The following is an 18,659-nucleotide window of genomic DNA, read 5'->3' as shown; positions in this document are numbered from 1 at the left end:
AGACTCTGGTGAAGAATCTCCACTGACTCCTCCCAAGCAAAAAGAAATAAATAAGAAAAACAAAATACAGCAACAATAGGAAGTTTGGAAGTCTCTATAACACCCTTATAAAATATATTTGCTGTTAAATGAGGAGGAAATTCCTTCATTCTTGGCTCTAGGAACTTCCTTATACTCAGCCCAAAGGAATTCTCTAAAATACCAGCTGCCTAGACTATGCTTAAGTCAGTTTATAAATATTATAAATATCCCAAACTTGATAGCCAAGCAGACTACAAAAGCTAGCTAGCTAACCAACCACAGAAATTTTCCAAAAAGTAAGCCAGTCAGACAAGTGTGATAGGAGACACTGTGGAATCCATAGTGGCTTGTCTGATGGTCTCAATCTGCCTTCATCACGCAGATGGAGGGTAGAGGACTGACTTCCCCTACAGTTCTACAGCCAGAAAGCCAAAGCTATGGCTCACCCCAGGCTATGGCTCACCTCAGGCTAGACCATTCTACAATAAATCAGAAGAGGTAGGGAGGAGGGGTGAGGCCTGCCCCCTGGAGGTACTCTCTGAACGGTGCATGTTATAGTTAGAATTTAGGCTTTGGAGGATGTGGGTTCAAATACAAGCTCTGCTGTGTGACTTTGGAGAAATTACTTGGCCTCTGGGATCTCATATGCAAATTGGGGGAGATAATACATAGTAAATTGTGAGGATTAAATGGGATAACATATATAAAGTACTTAAATTGACACAATGAAAACCACTAGAATCCAACACCATTCGAAAGGCCATGTGCTGACTTCCAGAACATTCCAGAGAGCACTGCCTACTTCTTCCCCTCTCACCACTCTGCTCCTTCCTCCCTTCCCCATCCCTGCCTCTTCCCTTTTCTACCTTTCTCTTCCTTCTCTTACTCGCCTCTCTTCTGATTCTAGTCCCTTTAGGATCTAGGTAACCCTATCCCCAGTCACTTCTCCGGGTTCCTCTACCCCCACCTCCTCCAAGCCTCCTGCATTCTCTGCCCCAACTGGGTCACCTCTGGGTTGCAGGCTGGAAGGATTTATAGTAGCCCCCTCCTCCTCATCCCCACCTGGTTACCAGACAGCCATCTGTAGGAAGGTCACTTTCTCACAGCACTGGCAGACTTGCAGGTTGGCTAGAGGCGGCCCTGGGAGGAGCAAATAAATACATCAAGTCTCCAGCTGGGTCTGGAGATAAGAATGCAGGGAGATGAAGCCGAGGCATTCACAGCCCTTGCAGCCTGTTTCCACTGACTTGCCAGCAAAGACTATTTGGTACACTTCAAAGAGGACATCAAAGAGGACCATGCCAGCTGGGTGTGGTGGCACATGCTTGTAATCCCAGTGACTCAGGGAGGATCACAAGTTCAAAGCCAGCCTTAGCAATTTAGCAAGGCCCTAATATTTTGAGATCTTGTCTCAATAAAATGTAAAAAAAAAAAAAAAAAAAAAGGCTGGGTATGTGGCTCAGTGGTTAAGCACCCTGGGTTCAAACCCTGGTAACAGAAAAAAAAAAAAATGATTATGCCTAGAGGTTGTACCTGGGAGGCACTGAGATGAGGCACCCTCTTGAGTTTAGATTGGCCTAAGGAGTGAGAATGTGATCAACCTGAGCCCAAGATGAGGCAGGCAGGAGGGATGTTTAGCCCAGCAGCACAGGAGGGGAAACTGAGGCCCAGAAGGGAGAGAGATTTTTCCAGTATCTGACAGGAAGTCAATAAAAGACTGAGTTCAGCCTGCCAGCCCCTGTTCTCTTGCTCTGGAGCCCTGTACACTGAATTGTGCCTCCTTATATCCAATTATACCTTACTGGATTCCACCAGGGCATTTTCTTAATTGACTACTTTCACACAAAACATTACTTCCGTTCTGCTTCTGAGGGACCATTTCCAAAACCAAAAGAAATTAGTTCATTGACAGCCAGGGACAAAAGACAGCTGAGAAGAAATTCAGTTTTATTCCATCCTTCCATGTTCCCTCCCTGTGCTATTTTGATGGAGTCAGTAGATGAGAAGGCCTGGAACAGTCCACCAGGAACTTTGAGGCTGGGGGATGAAGAAGAAGGAGACTCCAGGACTTGCCTTGGGGCATCTTCTGGGTGCAGGAATCTCTGAGTATGCATTTCATGTGACCTCTCTCCCATCCTTGGGTACATCAGACAAAGGAGCAGTGACCTTGATCTTCCTTGCTCAGTCATTATCTCAGGTGTCTGAACTATTCAGTAATCAGATTTTTCTTTTTCTTTCTTTCTTTTCTTTCTTTTTTTTTTTTTTTTTTTTTGTGCTGGGGATTGAACCCAGGGGCTTGCACATGCAAGGCAAGCACTCTGCCAACTGAGCTATGTCTCCAGCCCCAGTGATCAGATTAGGAATTGTACCCTGCCACCTGAGTCCTCCTGAGTGAAGGGCCTTTGGGAAGTATTCAAAAGCAGAAGGACTCTCCCTGCCCATTGAGCAGTGCATAGCAATTTGTGGGGAGGGGTTAGCTCCTGGTGTCCAAATGTGCAGATAACCTCAAGAGATGAAGCAGGCTGCAGTGTAATGGGAGGGAGAACAGACAATATCAAGTGTATGAGGAGGGAGGAAGCAATGGTCCAGGATTCACAGAGGACATCTTCTTGAAGAAGACCTTTCCAATACAGTCCATCTCTTGTAATCCAACTCAACCAGCAAACTGTCTGCTCCTAAAGCCACAACACCCCAGAACCAAGGTCTCAAGAAGGGCAACACTAGAAGGACCTTGGTGCACACCTGGTTTATTCTCTAGCATGGCAAAAATGGAAACTAAGAAGGAGAGAGAATGAGAAGTGGCTCAAGATCACACTGCAGGCCTATACTTAGAGGGAGTTTTCGGACCATGAGTGCCAAGCCCAGAGTGGCCTGCACTGCTTTATGCTACCTCCACATTCTTCCTAAGATCAAAGTAACATTCTTCCTCCTGTTTCCACCTGGCAGTGCAGGGCCTCTCTTCTGTCGTAGGGCTGGTGCTATGTTCGGGGTGTGAAGCCATTCGGGAACATCTCTGAGTTCATAAACATCCTGTTCATAAATCTTCAACTAACGACTGAAGCTTCTGCTGTTCCCAAAATACCTTTCGATTCCAGCACAGGCATTTCTAAGAACAGATTTTTATCCTTTCAAGAATTCTGTGAAAGCAAGGATCCTCTGGTTTATATGCCCTTCAAAAAGAGATCCCTGGACCTGGCCACACATGCTGCCCTGAGTCCTGACCCTGGATACAGAGTGTGGACATAGACTGGCCTCATCTCCACATAAGAACCTAGATCTAAGCTGTTTCATTATAATTACAGTCACTCTCATTTCATTTCTTCACAATATCTTGTTAACTCTGAACATGCAACCCCCAATCCTGCTACTTAGAGGGAAACTTGCTTGTAGAAAATCTTGAGGGAGACTCCTTGCTATTCATTTCAGGACTAGCTGATTACTATAAGCCAGTCAGTTTAAACCCTTTGGCCAACAATTGGGTCAAAGAAGGGGTGTCCTAAACCAATATGTGTCAACAGGACCCAAAGAGGGGCTATGATTTCAGAAAAGTGAATCCATCCCGCTGGCCTATTAACAGTAAGTATGCTACTCCTGCTGAAGCCAGGGCTCTCCAATGGCATCAATGACCCACACCTTGGGTTAGAGTCTTGTTAAGGGTGAGAGAGAAGAGAAAGTGAATCTGGGACTGCTAATGTCATTAAGCCATCGAATCAAGGAATCCAGAAGCCTCCTGCTTTGTAGCTTCTACCCTTGGAAGTGGGAACTTTATTATTAGCAGATGGACACATCAAGCACAATCCCCACCTCCCCAACACTGTGTCACCCCACTCTACCTCTTTACCATAATAAGACCTCCCCTGCAGGAGCTGGCTGCCTCAGGGCCTCTCCTCCTCCAAGGGAGCCAGTCCTGACCAAGCTGGGCTGCAACAGCTAACCATGTTGCCCTTCACATGCAGGAATGTTGCCCCTTCCAGGCAGGAGTTCCCCAGCATCAGTGAGACAAGCGCAGACTCACATAATTACATGAGCTGCCACTGGAAGAGCTGCCGTTAATTTTGATGGCAATAAATGGCCTTGCCAGAATGTTAAGCTAATTTCATGAAAGCACTGGGAGTAAGGTCATAGGCTGGATCCTGGATTATTAATAATGTCGAGCTTCATTTGAACCATTCAGGAAATACCTCCCAGTTGCCTCCAGCAAACTGCCACAGGTTGCTAGTTTCCCTTTGAAATCAATAGCCTTCCCATAGGCCAATGTGGATGTTTTTGTTTTTCCCTAGAAAATAATTAAAGTCATAGAGCCCAATAAATACTTAAACAGAATGTGGTTTTAATTAAAAACCTTCCACCAAGTCTGCAGCTGCAGGTTTCTCTCTCTAAGCAGGCGTGCTGGTGACCGCCACAGGCATCAGTATCTGCATGTATTAATCTGACATTAGAAACCTTTACAAATAATAACAATAATTTTGATTGCTGCCTATGCTGATAGCCTGTGTGTCCAGCAGGTGGTGGTGAACAGAGATGTCTAGGGCAGAGCCAAGGTCCTCTGGGGGGGGGGGAGGCAGGACACAAGCATGTAGGCGTTGTGTGTGGCAGCACATCTCTTCATACCTGTATCCAACTCTGCATAGCAATTACAATGGCTAATTCTCTTCAGCTACTGTTGAAAAAAAAATAGCCTCTTTTCTAAGCACTAAGTGCCATGTGCTAAGTGCTTTGCCTACCTTGCTTCATTTAATCCTCACAAGAACCCCAAAAACATAGATACTCTTATTTATGCTCTTTTTTCTTGAGGCACAGAGAGGTTAGGGAACTTGGTCAGGATTGCACTGCTGGTACACAATAGAATCTGATGCTAGAACCTGTCCTTCTAGCCACTACATAGAGTATATATGAAAAGATGCTAAGGGGGAGTCGGGGTGGGAGGTGGTGTAGAAATGGCCCTTTTCCCTGAGCAGTAATCTTTCTGATGGAAATTAGGAAAGGAAATCAGCCTGGGGAGGAGGGCGGCTGGAGGAACACTTGTGTGTGTAAGTGTGTGTGTGTGTGTGTGTGTGTGTGTTGTTAGCTTTAGAAGGAGGCATTGAGTGAGTGTTGGGGAGCTTCTGGCTGGAGGGCAGCTGTGGGGAAGGTCTCCAGAGCAGGCTGCTGTGCTGAGGATGTTTGATGTACATCTGGGCCCTGGCTTTCTTATGCTCAGCATTCCTTCTTGCATCCCCAGGCAAGCCCATTAAATCACCCAAGTGTCACATTAAAACGCAGGGCATATACGATTTTGGACCCAGTTGCAGCCAAATCGTTTGCGCGTTACCTGTCTTAAACGTTTAATCAAACATCAATTGCTTCCGATTTGACAGTTTTCTTTTTCCCTCTTCTAGCCAATAGATTTTCTTTGGTTAGCTTTCTTACATTTTATGGGCCCCTGAAAGAGTCATGAATCTTAGGGTTAGGACAAGAAGAAAAAGTGCTCCGCCACAAGGAGGACGGTGGGGAAGGTATACAGAAACTTTTCTTCGCTGCAGAATTAACCTCATTGTGACTCTGGGAGAATTCCGCGGGCGCCTATTGTGCCCTGGGCGCTGAAAATACTTTGGGGCGCAAAACAATGCCTCTGTTAAGGAGGGTAGAAGAAGTTTCAGATTCCTGGGGCGTAGCCTGGGTGGGTATCCGGGCAAAGTCCGGTTGAGCGCTCCCCAGTGGAGCACTGCACAGCGGGCAGTGCCTGGCCTGTTGCCAGGTTCTAATCACAGCTCTGGTCGCATAGTCCACCAAATTCTCAGCCCGCCATTGCCCCACCTCTGTGCCCTCCAAAAGGTGTCCAGGAGGGGGCGCGCGAGGACCAGTACTGGGTCCGTGGAGCACAGGCCCCTGGAGCAAGTCCCCGGATCCTGCGGATTTTAGCCCACCACCCTTCCCCCCTTGCGACGATCCCCTGCCCTCAGGGTTGAAATTGGAGGTCAATCCGCAGAAAGGGACTCGGAGCTCCAGATTTCCGCCCCGGAATCTGTCTGTGATTAAGACCTCATTCTGTAAAAAGCTCAAGCTCAGTCTTGACAGACACTGAATTTGGGGCCCTCTGCTTCCGCGACTTGGAACTTTGTATCCCTCATTTCCCCTGTCCCTGCTTCCATGCACCTGATTAGGTGCCTGTTTCTTTAACGATCAAAGACGTAGGCGGCGGCGGGGGTGGTATCTTCGCTCGGTTCCCTGGTCTTTCAGTAACTGTATAGTTATTAACATTATAAGCACTAGATCTGCTCCTGCGCGCAGAGCGGCGCAGGGCGAGATGCGCGTAGTCTTCTCGCTGAACTCGGAGGCTGAACCCGGAGTTGTGGCTCCCATCCCAGGCCCAAGTGGACTCTGCCAGGGGCGACTCGGGTTCCAGCCCTGCCGGGACAGGCACTGGGTTCTCCAGATAAAAGGCAGGGGTAAGGGGTGTCTTTCGCCCAGAGCAGGATTCGGGAACAAAAGCTCTTGCAGGAGAGTTAGCCAAAGCTGCTGGGGCTGCGGGAATTAGCACCTGGGCCGAGGGTAGCCGCTGCGCGCGAAGTAATGCCTCCCCACAGAACGCCCCGGCTTCTGCCTCCTTGGCAAGAGAGCAAGGAAACGGGGGTCTTTCCCGGCCTGCAGACCCCGAGAGGTTTCCCGGACGCTGGAGGGGTGGGTCTCAGCGATCCAGGGATCTTTGGGCAGAGAGCTAAGGAGTTCCCACTCACTTCCTATATTTTTTTCTTCCTGTGTCTCGCTCCATCTAAGTTGTCTCTTGGCCTGCTTGCTTCCCCGCCGAAAGCAAAAAGAACCGGAATAGAGGTGAAAGCTGGCGCGGGGGTGGGGCAGTCTACTAGCGAGAGGCCTCCACCTCAGTGCCTCCCTCTTGCCTCCACGCCTCCCTCCGTCCCAAAAAGTCCCCAGGACCCGCCATCTGGCACCAGATCCTTTTAGTCCCGCTGCTGGGCCCCAGTCCCCTTGAATCCCTCTTCTCTGGGCAATGCTCCCAGGACCGTTTCCCCAAGGTTCCCAAGACTCTGGCGACGCAACCAGGACGCCCTCCTAGCGCTGCAGACAAAGAAGTCTGCCAGACCTGTCGGCCGAGCCATGTGCCACTCCCGGGCTCAGTCCGGCCCAAACTGCGGGGCTCATTCCTGCTTTAGGGACCCTCCTGGCTCTCCCACTGCAGGGTTCCGGGTGGGGACGGGTCATAGTGGTCTCACCCTCGGCCCTTCTCGAAGACGCCTTCCCTCGAAGGGCGCCCCAGCTCCCTCCTCCAGTGTCGCCTGTGGGGACCCCACGCCTGGACAGATGTCGTGGTGAAGTTCTGGGTTCCGAACATGACTTGATTGAGCAACTTGCGCTGGTTCCAGCTCGCTGGGCCGCCTCTAGCGACCACAGGAGTAGGAGAGAGGGAGGGGAATCGGAGTGTGCGTGCACCAGTCTGTTCATATTTAATTTACAAAGAAGCCTCATAACCCAGGCCGGGTGGTCTCTTTAGATGCAGCGCTCTTTGCCTGTCTCTCTCCCCCACCTCCTCCCCAGCTCATTAAAATGCTTAACACTCAAATCGGGGTATTGATTTCTGCAGAGGCCCCAAACATGCGCCATCGACCCATCAAGACAGACCGCTACCCTGGGTGAAGACTGGGGGGCCAAATGCGCCCCAAGAGCTCAGTGTCTACAGGAAGGGCTGGGGGCGGGGGCTCCGCCTGTCTCCCAGGACCTGTACCCCTTTTCAGACCAGCAGCTCAGTCTCCTAGGCTGCTGTAGGCAACACGGGGTGGAAACGGATTTTAGCCAAATGCCTCGACATCCCTGCGCCTCCGCCTCCTTGTCGCTAAAAGAAATGTCGGGGTTTCGCCAGAGATAGGGAGAGTAGGGAACAGCGAGTCCGCGAGTCTGCTGAGGCCAGCTGTTGTGTGAGGGTGTGAGACGGCTTTGGGGCATAGCTTGTGGAGAGCGGGGGTTGACTGTATGTTTGCTTGAAAAGCTGTGAAGATACCGGGGGTGGGGGGACATTCGGGTCTTATGTCCCCAGCCCCCAGTGCTCAAGAGGAGCAGACGTTTTGTAACCATCCCTGTTGCTGCCATCGTCGTTACAACCTCAGTGCCTCATTCGCCTGGAGCTGGCAATACCTGAGAGCGAGGTACTCGGGTGCGCTCAAGCTAGCCTCCGGGGAGAGAGCGGGCAAATACCTGCGCGCCCCACCCCACCCCGCGGTGAGCACAAGCTGGCGTGCTGGGCGGTGGGCTACTAGCGCTGGTTTTACTACAAAAGACCAGACGTAAAGAGTTCCGGCTTAAGAGGCTGGATAGTGGCGGCAGAGGGTTGGGGAGGTGGGTGTCTCTTCCCCCACGCTCCCAGCATCACTGTGCGTTCTCGACTAGCGGGGCACACTGGCAGAGGGCGGGGGAGACCAGGGCTTGAATCTGCCCAGATCCAGGCAAAAATGGCAGGGAGGGTGAGGCGCTCTGCTAACACTATCAATTATGCATCGTGTTGAACGTGGCTTCGGGGAGGAGGCAGCTAACAGGGGGGTGCGGGAGAGCAGGGTCCGCGCCAGCCAGGCTGAGCGCAGCTCTGTCGGTCCCGCTGGAGGTCTTTCTGCGCCACTGCCTGCATTTGCAAAAGTGTTTAAAGGCAAAGACACGCCCCCACTACAGTCGGGAGCGTCTCCTTCCCCCAAATTCCTCAAAGATGATTTGTCTCACGTGTTGCGGGGCGTAAAAACGGCTCGCATTCAATTATCAGCAAAGCTCACGGGCGCTGGCGGGACAGGCGCGCAAGGGTGAGTGCGCGTGAATGTGTGTATGTGCGAAATAGGGAGAGGCGTGAGTGTCCAGGGTGAAGGTGTTCTTGTGAAAATGTGTGTGAACGTTGTGAGAGCTCAACACGCGATTATTACATGATAATGGATAATTCTAACATGTGAAGGTCGATTGTGTGGAGGGTGTGTGTGTGTGTGTGTGTGTGTGTTAGTGAATATATTTTGCGGGCAGTGAGATAAGGGACAGGGACAATGTCAATGGCGCATAAATGTAGAGGGATAGGGGAAAGGTGGTACAGAGGGCTGGGAAGGGCCAAGCCTAGGGCGGTGGGTGTGTGGTGCCCTTTGTGACCGACGTATCTCTGCCTTGGGGAGGGTCTTTATGGCTTTAACAAATGTAGAGCATGCAGGAGGTGGGAGAGGCTATGCGCGTTCCCGCCAAGCCGCGGGGCGCGCAAGTACTCTCTCCAACCTGCAGCTAGAGAGAAGTGGGGCAACAGACACGAAAGGAAAAACTGAAGTGGGACTTTAAGGCCAGGGGAATCCTCAAACTTACCTGTCCCTTTCTCTGTCCCTCCCTCGTTTTGCCTACAAGCCGCAGCAACAGATGCAGGAAGCTCTCCACGGCTGTCACCCCAGCTCTATCAAACGGAGACTGGAAGGCTGCGTACCGGGAGTCATCGAGCAGCCGGTAAGTAGTAAGGACCACCCCACAACCTCAACCCAGGTGAGGGCAGGTCCAGCCTAGAGTACTGGACCCCAGCATCACCTTCTGGGAGGATAAGGAAGAGAGGGGTCCTCCCCTAGGAACACTAAGATGCCGGATTCCAAAGACACAGTGTGGGAGGGGCTCCCACAAACCTGACAGGTGCCCCAAGGGAAGGGCGGCAGGGAGTCTATGTAAATGTGTTTGTGAGACTGGAGATGAGGTTTTATGGGGGTCCCTAGGGCATCTTGGGGCTATGGAGAGAAAAGCACAGAATTTTTAACCTTCTGCAGCTTTATTTGCTAGTAGAGGCTACCTCCCTGACCTATGGGCGGGGGACCTCTCTCCCCCTGGAAGCATCTGGAGTCTGTAGGGCTCAAGGGGGAAGCTTTGGCTGTCCCTACTACAAGTATCTGGCCAGACATGGGGGAGGGTTTCCTTTTCCAGACCGAAGGGTGACCAACCACCCTGGATGGGAATGGGGATGCTATAGCCCAGGGGAGGAGGACATCTCCTAGGATGGAGAAGGTTATGCAGTGGTTAGGGACTCCCCAGAACCCATGCTTCAAGCCACTCTGCAGCAAGTTCTGGGGTATTGCCTGCTCAGGTTTCGGTCTCAGAGGAGGGCTTAGCGCACATGAAAGTATGGACCTGTGTCCCTGTGGGTCAGTTTGTATGAGGACTAGTGTCCTTGTGGCTGTCAGTTCTCACAACAAATAGGAAGACACTGCACAGTAGTGAAAATACTGTACAAATGGTGGTTTCAGTTGACAGAACAATGAGGTCTCCAGGGTACATTGTGTAGGTGTCTGGGTGTCTATGTGTTTGTGTCTATGAAATGCATTGTGAACCTTCTGATAGAACATCAGGTCCTCTAGTTGGTGGCTGGATGATGATGCCTGAATTTCTGTTTGTATGTTGTGTGCCTGTATGGGTGTGTGTGACAATGCTATTCGTGGGACAAAGGGTTCCAGAAAGGACTGCCAGTCACGGGCAAAATATTCTTTCAGTGTATTCAATTTACCAGGTTAAATGAAGACTTAGAAACACTCAGAGGGTCAATGCAGAGCTCACTGCAAATGGCAAGCAGCAGAGCCTTTGAAGGGCTAGCTCAAGAATGAGAGTATGGAAGACAAGAGCATGGTCCACACCCTAGAAAAAGGAAGTCTGGGTCCAGAGGGGGAGCTCTTCTCGTACCCAAGAGAAGTTCCTGGATGTAGAGGAGGTTATGGAGCCGTGGAGTCTAGGCTAGACAGGTTTGCAGAGACAGAGCTTGTAAGGGGAAAGAACCTGAATTCAATAAGTCACCTTCTGGTTTTTTCGCCTGGCTGCTATTTGCAGGAACCGTGATGGCGCCCCTTGGAGCCCTTTGGTTGGCCTTGGCACTCGTAGGAGTGGCTGCAGCGTGCCCAGAGCCATGTGCCTGTGTAGACAAGTACGCTCATCAGTTTGCTGACTGTGCCTACAAAGAGCTGCGCGAGGTCCCTGAAGGACTGCCAGCCAATGTGACCACGCTTAGTCTCTCGGCCAACAAGATCACTGTGCTAAGGCGCGGGGCCTTCGCCAACGTCACGCAAGTCACATCGCTGTGGCTGGCGCACAATGAGGTGCGCACTGTGGAGCAGGGTGCACTGGCTGTGCTGAGCCAGCTCAAGAACCTCGACCTGAGCCACAACCTAATATCCAGCTTCCCTTGGAGCGACCTTCGAAACCTGAGCGCGCTGCAACTGCTCAAAATGAACCACAATCGCTTGGGTTCTCTGCCCCGGGAAGCCCTCGGCGCACTGCCGGACCTGCGGTCTCTGCGCATAAACAACAACCGGCTGCGTACTCTGGAACCTGGCACCTTCGACGCACTAAGCGCTCTGTCACACCTGCAACTGTATCACAATCCCTTTCACTGTGGCTGCGGCCTCGTGTGGCTGCAAGCCTGGGCCGCGAGCACTCGGGTCTCCTTGCCGGAGCCTGACTCCATTGCGTGTGCCTCGCCTCCGGCGCTGCAGGGGGTGCCGGTGCACCGCCTGCCCGCCCTGCCTTGCGCACCACCTAGCGTGCGTCTTAGTGCAGAGCCGCAGTCTGAGGAGCCTGGCACCCCGCTGCGCCCTGGCACAGTGTTCCTGTTGCACTGCGTAGCTGAAGGCCACCCCACGCCCCGCCTGCAATGGCAACTTCAGATCCCAGGTGGCACAGTTGTCTTAGAGCCGCCCGTTCTGAGCAGGGAGGACGACGGGGACTTGGCAGAGGAAGGGCAAGGGGAAGGAGATGTGGACACGCCGACGCAGACCGAGGCTCCAACCTCAGTACCGGCACCCGCATGGCCAGCGCCCCCAGCCACCCCGCGCTTCCTGGCCCTAGCAAACGGCTCCCTGTTGGTGCCTGTCTTGAGTGCCAAGGAGGCAGGCGTCTACACATGCCGTGCACACAATGAGCTGGGTGTCAACTCGACATCAGTACGTGTGGCAGTAGCTGCAGCAGGGCCCCCTAAGCACGCTCCCGGCGTGGGGGGAGAATCTGATGGGCAAGGCCCGACCTCCGAGCGCAAGTCCACAAACAAAGGCCGGGGAAACAGCGTCCTGCCCTCCAAGCCTGAGGGCAAAACCAAAGGCCAAGGCCTGGCTCGGGTCAGCGTCCCGGGTGAGACAGAGGCACAGCTGGAGGAGGAGATTGGTGAAGGAGAGGAAGCGGAAGACCAGATTCCTGTGGACCCGGCCGAGGAGCAGCACTGCGGCCACGGGGACCCCTCTCGGTACGTGTCTAACCACGCCTTTAATCAAAGCTCAGAACTCAAACCGCACGTCTTCGAGCTGGGCGTCATCGCACTGGATGTGTCGGAGCGTGAGGCGCGGGTGCAGCTGACGCCTCTGGCGGCGCGCTGGGGTCCTGGGCCCGGCGGGGCTGCGGGAGCCGGGCGGCCTGGGCGGAGGCCCCTGAGCCTGCTCTATCTGTGTCCAGCTGGGGGCGGCGCGGCAGTGCAGTGGTCCCGCGTGGAGGAAGGCGTTAATGCTTACTGGTTCCGCGGCCTGAGGCCTGGCACCAACTACTCAGTGTGCCTGGCACTGGCAGGGGAGGCCTGCCATGTGCAAGTGGTGTTCGCCACCAAAAAGGAGCTGCCCTCGCTGCTAGTCATCGTGGCGGTGAGTGTATTCCTCCTGGTGCTGGCCACCGTGCCCCTGCTGGGCGCCGCCTGCTGCCATCTGCTGGCCAAACACCCCGGCAAGCCCTACCGTCTAATCTTGAGGCCACAGGCCACTGACCCTATGGAGAAGCGCATCGCTGCGGACTTCGACCCGCGGGCCTCCTACCTTGAGTCCGAGAAAAGCTACCCAGCAGGCGGCGAGGCGGGTGGTGAGGAGCCTGAGGAGGCGCCGAGGGAGAGCCTTGATGAAGACGCGGAGCAGGGAGACCCAAGTGGGGACCTGCAGAGGGAGGAGAGCCTGGCGGCATGCTCACTGGTGGAGTCCCAGTCCAAAGCCAACCAAGAGGAGTTCGAGGCGGGCTCTGAGTACAGTGATCGGCTGCCGCTGGGTGCGGAGGCAGTCAACATCGCCCAGGAGATTAACGGCAACTACAGGCAGACGGCGGGCTGAGCCCCCAGCCCGCCTGGACCGCCCATTCCCACCCCCGCTTTGGGTGCCCGGGAGCGGAAACCTAGGGCTGGCAGATTATATCATTTATCCCCTCCGTTCCACTGCCTTCAAACTTCACTTACTCCGCCCCCTTGTCCCTCCCAACGTTGACTACTAGGGACTTCTAGTAGGAAGTGGGGCGAATTCACTAGTCCCTGGTCACTTATAGCTGTATTTATCCCGGGGGGCTCTGTCCACTCCCCCAAATACAATGACCCTCTTATTTCCCCATATAGACACAACCCGCCAACGGCGAGGCAAATCCATACTCCTTCACTCCTATCGCGATTATCTGCGAATTCTGCCCCGCAGCCCGTCCCATCCGTGGGCCCTGAAGTCGGAGAAAATCCGCGAAGACACTGGAAACATCTGGTGGTATAGCTGTTTCTGGCCCCAGACCTCTAGTAGATGACCCCATAGTGGAACGTTGTGGGTCTCAACCTCGACCCCTACACCGCCTTTTCAGGGCTGCCCATTCCAGAAGCCGGATAGTTTCAGTCTTAACGCCCGACGGGGAATCAGATCCTTTTGTCTCCCCACCTCTCCACCCCGACCCTACTTCTGTCCAGCTGGAGCTGAGCCGGGAGCCTGGGGCGCCTTTCGGCTCCATGTTCTGTTTTTCACATTTTCGTTGCTTTCAAAGACAGCGACATTCTGGGTCTGGTGCTAACACCCCCTTCCAATCTCTGGGAAAACTGGGTGTACGTGTGTCAGGGGGTGTGGGAGGGAATCGTTTTCTCCCGCCTGTCTTCTAACTTAAAGCGCCGCAGGACCGAGCGCCCCTTTTCCGTAAGGGGGTCGGCTTGGTTCGGGGCCAATTTCGTTGTCCAAGTGTTGCGGTTTCCGGAAAACGGTATGCACTACAGCTTCTTCCTCGGCTCCACGGGGCCCAGACTCCAGCCGGAAAGCGCCAGGGGCGTAGGAAGCCGACTGTGGCTCCCTGGGGCCGAGTTTCTCCGGAGGGCTGGCGCCCTAGTATGCACAAAGCCTGCGCGTGACTGCAGCGGGATCCCGACCGGGAAAAGCACTCCCCGGTCTTCGGGTCCCCTCGCCCCGCCCCGCCCCTCCTTCCGCGAGAATAGTGTTTGCCAGGCGTGTAGTCCTAGTCCAGCGTGGTCTGTAGGAGAAATCTGTGTTCTGTAAAGTGTGACCGTGTAGAGTAGCGGGGCGGGCGGGCAGGCAGGTGGGTGGGGAGGGAGGGAGAGAGGGAGGGAGATGGTGGGCGTGGCGCGGGGACTTGGGTGGGGGTTGGTTTTCGTTCTTAAAGGAAAGCGTCGGGGTGGGGTTTCAGGCCTAGGGACCAGCCCTCTCCGCAAAGCGCAGCACAAGCGTGGCCCCGGGCGGAGTAGTCCCCGGAAGCCCGCATCCTTTTCTAAACTCGTCTGTATGTAAACAGTCAATAAAACAATCGATTTGAACTGGGCTTGGTGACTTTTTGTGGGGGATTGAGAAGAGGGTGACCGAGTAGGCCTACGGCACGATGGAGAAAATCGAGGAAGGAAGGAGCCGCTAGGAGCCTCGTATTGAGATCTGCTGTGCGATTTCGTGTTTGTGATTTTGCCAGGTGTTTGCATCTGGCCCTGCTCTTGATGCCTCCAACTCTTTGGGTGGAGGGGTGAAACTACTTGGAATGGGAAGAGGCTAGAACACAGGAATTTCCTCCAGTAGTGTGTGCATGTGCACTTGCACTTGAGTGTATATAACATCCTCTTGGTTGAGACTATGGTGTGATGGTGCGCGCACGTGTGTGTGTGTGTGTGTGTGTGTGTGTTGCCTAGTTTCTAAACACCAGCCTCTGAGTTCTAGAAGCAGGGTGGGGGGTACTTATGGGAACAAGACTGCTGTGGCTTGAACAAGAGAAACAACACAAATATCAGAGCAGGCAAATGATGTCAACCAGCAAAGGGGAAACCAGGCAGGTTGATTCCACAGAACAAGCTGGCACCTTAACCAGCTTGTTAAGGTTAAGTACTGTCCCCAAGTGTGCGTGTCTTGTGGTTGCAGGTGGGGAGTGAATGATGCATGGATGGAAAGCATGTGTGGAATCAGGCTTGAGATGGCAAGCAGAAGAGGTGGAAGATCAAGGGTGGATGCTGTGCTCCTCACCAGCCTAAAAGGCTGAGGGTGGGCTGCCTGTATGTTTCTGCTGAATCCCCTCAAGGGGTAGGAAGTGGCCAGGAAGGGAAGTGAGAAAAGAAAAGAACAGAAATGAGGGGAACAAGTAGATTCCATCCTTTTCCTCTTTCTTCCTGCTTCAGATCTCTTCACCCATGCCCTCTTTGTTAGTTTCTTGTCTTCCTAATCGGGCTTGTGAGACACTAAATGGACCCAGGTCAGACATCCAGCATCCTGTCCTGGCCCCAGGCCTGTCTTCCTGTTGAGGTGATAACTCAGGGTCTGGGCCCAGGTTCCCTTCCTAGACCAGCAAAGCTGTTTCAGAGGGAAAAATTCCTTCTTAGGGTCACAGGCTCAGTCTGCCCCAGGTCCTAGACCACGTCCTGCCACTGCAGCCCAACCATTGAAATATTATCTTTTAGAAAGAGGACTGCTTTTTTCCACCTGCCAGTCAATTCCTAGGGCTGGTTCAGAGATCCACCCATAAGATTGCTGCTAGGTACAGGCCTGGCTGGACCAGAGGGTGCTCAGGGATTTGAGTCCAACCAAATCCTCTGGCCATAGGTCTCCAGTGAGGAGAAGGGCTCCTTCCTGTCTCTCCCAGTCCTCAGGATTCTGGCCCTCCTGAGCCCTCCAAGGATCCTGGATGCCCACTAGGGAAGGCACAGAGGTGCTGAGAGTCCAGCCTCTTCTCTGCCTAGGACTAAGCTTCTTAAGAGATGAACAAGCCCTACTCAGCTAGACCTTGTGCTCCCTGGGAGAGGGCAGGCCCAAAGACTCTGCTAATGGGACAGGAATGGGTAGTGTTGGAGTCCAAGGACCAGGATGCAATGCCAACCCTCTCAGGAACTCTCCAGTTTCTGACCAAATGTTTGCACAGAATGGTCCCTAGACTCTGGCTTTCCTTCATATTTCCTTTTAAATTTTATTTTTTATTTTTTCCTGCCCATCTTTTTCCTCTGTTCTCTTTTCAGTTGTTCCAATTCAACTACCTTTAGATTTAATTCTTTTTTACAGTCTCCATGTCAGGTGGTTGTGCAACCTTGGCTTGTACTTAGTCAGAGGTGGGGGAACTCACTTTTTATCTCTCCCCTCAAGGTACACTTGTTGATAAGTTTCAAATTTGTCTCTCCCTGCTGCCACCCCTCAGGCCTGACTGCCACTGGCATGGGCTGTGAGAACCTGCGGAGGTTTGGAGATGTAATCCCTACCTCCACCCCTAACTCCAGGGCTCCATAGTTTTTCTTTCAATGCACCTTCTTTGAGTGTCAATACTGTATGCTTCAGGTGCTGTCCTAGCTTAGTGTCCCACAATGTCTTTAGTCAGAAAAGGTATTTGGATGCCACATGGGAATGGAATCTAATGGGTAGAGGAGTGTGTGTGTGTGTGTGTGTGTGTGTGTGTGTGAATGTGTCTCTTAATGTGTTTTGGGGAACCTGGAAAATGGTCAGCAAATGCAATATGACAGCAGTAGCCTTGGAATTCAGAAAAATTCATTAGGGTCAGTAATTCTTTGAGCTACAGACACCACATGTCCTGGATGTGGACTTGAATCTGATCAGAAACCTGTCTGCACAAATGATTTGAAAGGAGAGCTCCCCCTCCTCCGCATGCTTCGTAAAGATCAGCTGGAATGAGAACCATCTAGATCATCAGAGAAAGTCCATTAATATAAAGGAACAAAGGCTAGCTGGGCTTCTCTGAGAAAAAGCAGCTGATGTGGATCCTGGATTCCAGATCTTGTCTGGAATGCAGCCCTGCCCCCACCTGACAGTCCAGTGACATCTACAGCTAATGCTAACATCTCCAAAGATCAGGTATGGCAACAAATGTTTAGAATATTGCTCCCTGATGGTGATGTGAATCTCAATTTTCTTCCCTGGCTTTCAGGGTAATGCAGGGATCTTGCTTGCTAAGACTGCCCCTTTCTGGATTTTTTAAGCCTAGAACTCAACCTGCTATCTATATAAAAGAGGTGTCATCTGCAGAGAAAGGATCATGACTGCATGAGCACTGAGTGAGGGAAACTGTCCTTTCAGGTACACACCTGATGGAAAACCATCTCCAGGTACCAGGACATTAAAAAGCTCTATGTTGAAGCCATAAATTGCCAAGTTTGACCTAACAAATACTTTTATCCTGAATATCTGCAACATACAGGTATTGATGAGAAATTCTGCTAGAAAACCTGGGCTAAAACAAGCAGAGCCATTTCAGTTGTAATGTGTCAACCAATTGATTGCTTTTGAAACACACCCACCTATACCTATATGTTCAATGACAAATTTTTCCTTAGGGCTCAACAGGGAATAGCATTATATTGAAAATGAAAAATCTGCTGTAGCTGGTATATAGAAGAGATTGAATTACAAAATATCTTACAATGTTAGTGTTGCCTTTAAAATATAACCAATGCAGGGTTGGGAATGTAGCTCAGTGGTGGAATGCTTGCCTAGCATGCACAAGGCCCTGGATTCAATCCCCAGTATCAGGAAAAGGGTGGTGGTGGAGAGGGGTAGCTAAATATGATCAATGTTCCTGAGGAGATTTGATTTGAATTTTTTAAAAAATAAGTTTTCTACCCCAGGCTGGGTAGAAAAAACAAATTGTTGGGTTAAATTATTTGTCAAGACTTTGTATCATCCCTTAAATAAGTTATTTGAAGATGATTGGATTTCTGAAATTGTGCTAATTGTGTATGCTTTGTTTGGACATGCAGATGTAAGTTTAATAATGAAATTTAAGTCCACATGGAACAAGAAGAATAAATGTTTATATTTTTATCAACTGCCTACTGCTTAAGTATACCCCCTTGTGTATTAGGAGTTAATTTGGTTTTGGCATATTAGATGCGTTTTCTCTTAGCAACACTCTAGCAAACTGGTCCTTAAATTGAGTCTAAAAGCCATTCAAGGCATCCAACCATTTGAGAGAAAAACTGCCATGATCACAGACATTAGAGAAGAACTTCATAAGAATTGATCAGTGTTGAAATGGGGAAAGAATTGGAATGGAGAATTAACTATCAAATGCTTTTTAATACAAGTGGCTTATTAAACATCTAAACTGACTAAGTATTCTCAAGGTCATCACCTAATATTAATACAAATAACACCAATGTAACCAACATTTATTAATTCTTACCATATTCCAGGCATGTATTATGGACTTTATAAGCATCATTTTATTAATTCTTATGACAATCCTGTGAAGTGATAATATTCTTTTGCAATTTACAAGCAAATAAATAAAAGAGCAGAGAGGGTTAGTAACTCGCTGAAGGCCCCACAGCTTTGTGATTTGCAGGGACGATATTTGTCTGGTTCTCTGAATCTAGTGCCAGAACTCTTAGCCATCAACACAACCCTCCTCTTGATATCTTTATAAATCAGATCCTGTGAAGGATATTTTATATATTATTAAATTTGCTG

General features: G+C 51.4%; 1 protein-coding gene across 4 annotated transcripts; it reads left to right on the top strand.

Annotated features, from left to right (window-relative positions):
* Positions 1–418: 418 nt before the first annotated feature.
* Positions 419–14,310, top strand: ISLR2 (immunoglobulin superfamily containing leucine rich repeat 2). Of its 4 annotated transcripts, none has more exons than XM_081290133.1 (3): positions 419–519; positions 9,376–9,471; positions 10,828–14,310. In XM_081290133.1, the coding sequence occupies exon 3, from the start codon at positions 10,836–10,838 to the stop codon at positions 13,071–13,073; it is 2,238 nt and encodes a 745-aa protein (XP_081146259.1). In that variant the 5' UTR covers positions 419–519; positions 9,376–9,471; positions 10,828–10,835; the 3' UTR covers positions 13,074–14,310. The 4 variants fall into 4 exon arrangements, with proteins under 4 accessions (XP_081146259.1, XP_081146256.1, XP_081146258.1 ...); XM_081290130.1 differs by lacking the exon at positions 419–519 and adding an exon at positions 6,194–6,449; XM_081290132.1 differs by lacking the exon at positions 419–519 and adding an exon at positions 6,331–8,232.
* The last annotated feature ends 4,349 nt before the right edge of the window (positions 14,311–18,659 follow it).

The sequence above is a fragment of the Spermophilus citellus genome (genome assembly GCF_964194105.1).
Source record: "Spermophilus citellus genome assembly, chromosome: 4".
Lineage (NCBI taxonomy): Eukaryota > Metazoa > Chordata > Mammalia > Rodentia > Sciuridae > Spermophilus > Spermophilus citellus.
The sequence above is the reverse complement of the archived record's forward strand: the minus strand, read 5'-3'. Positions and strand labels throughout refer to the sequence as shown.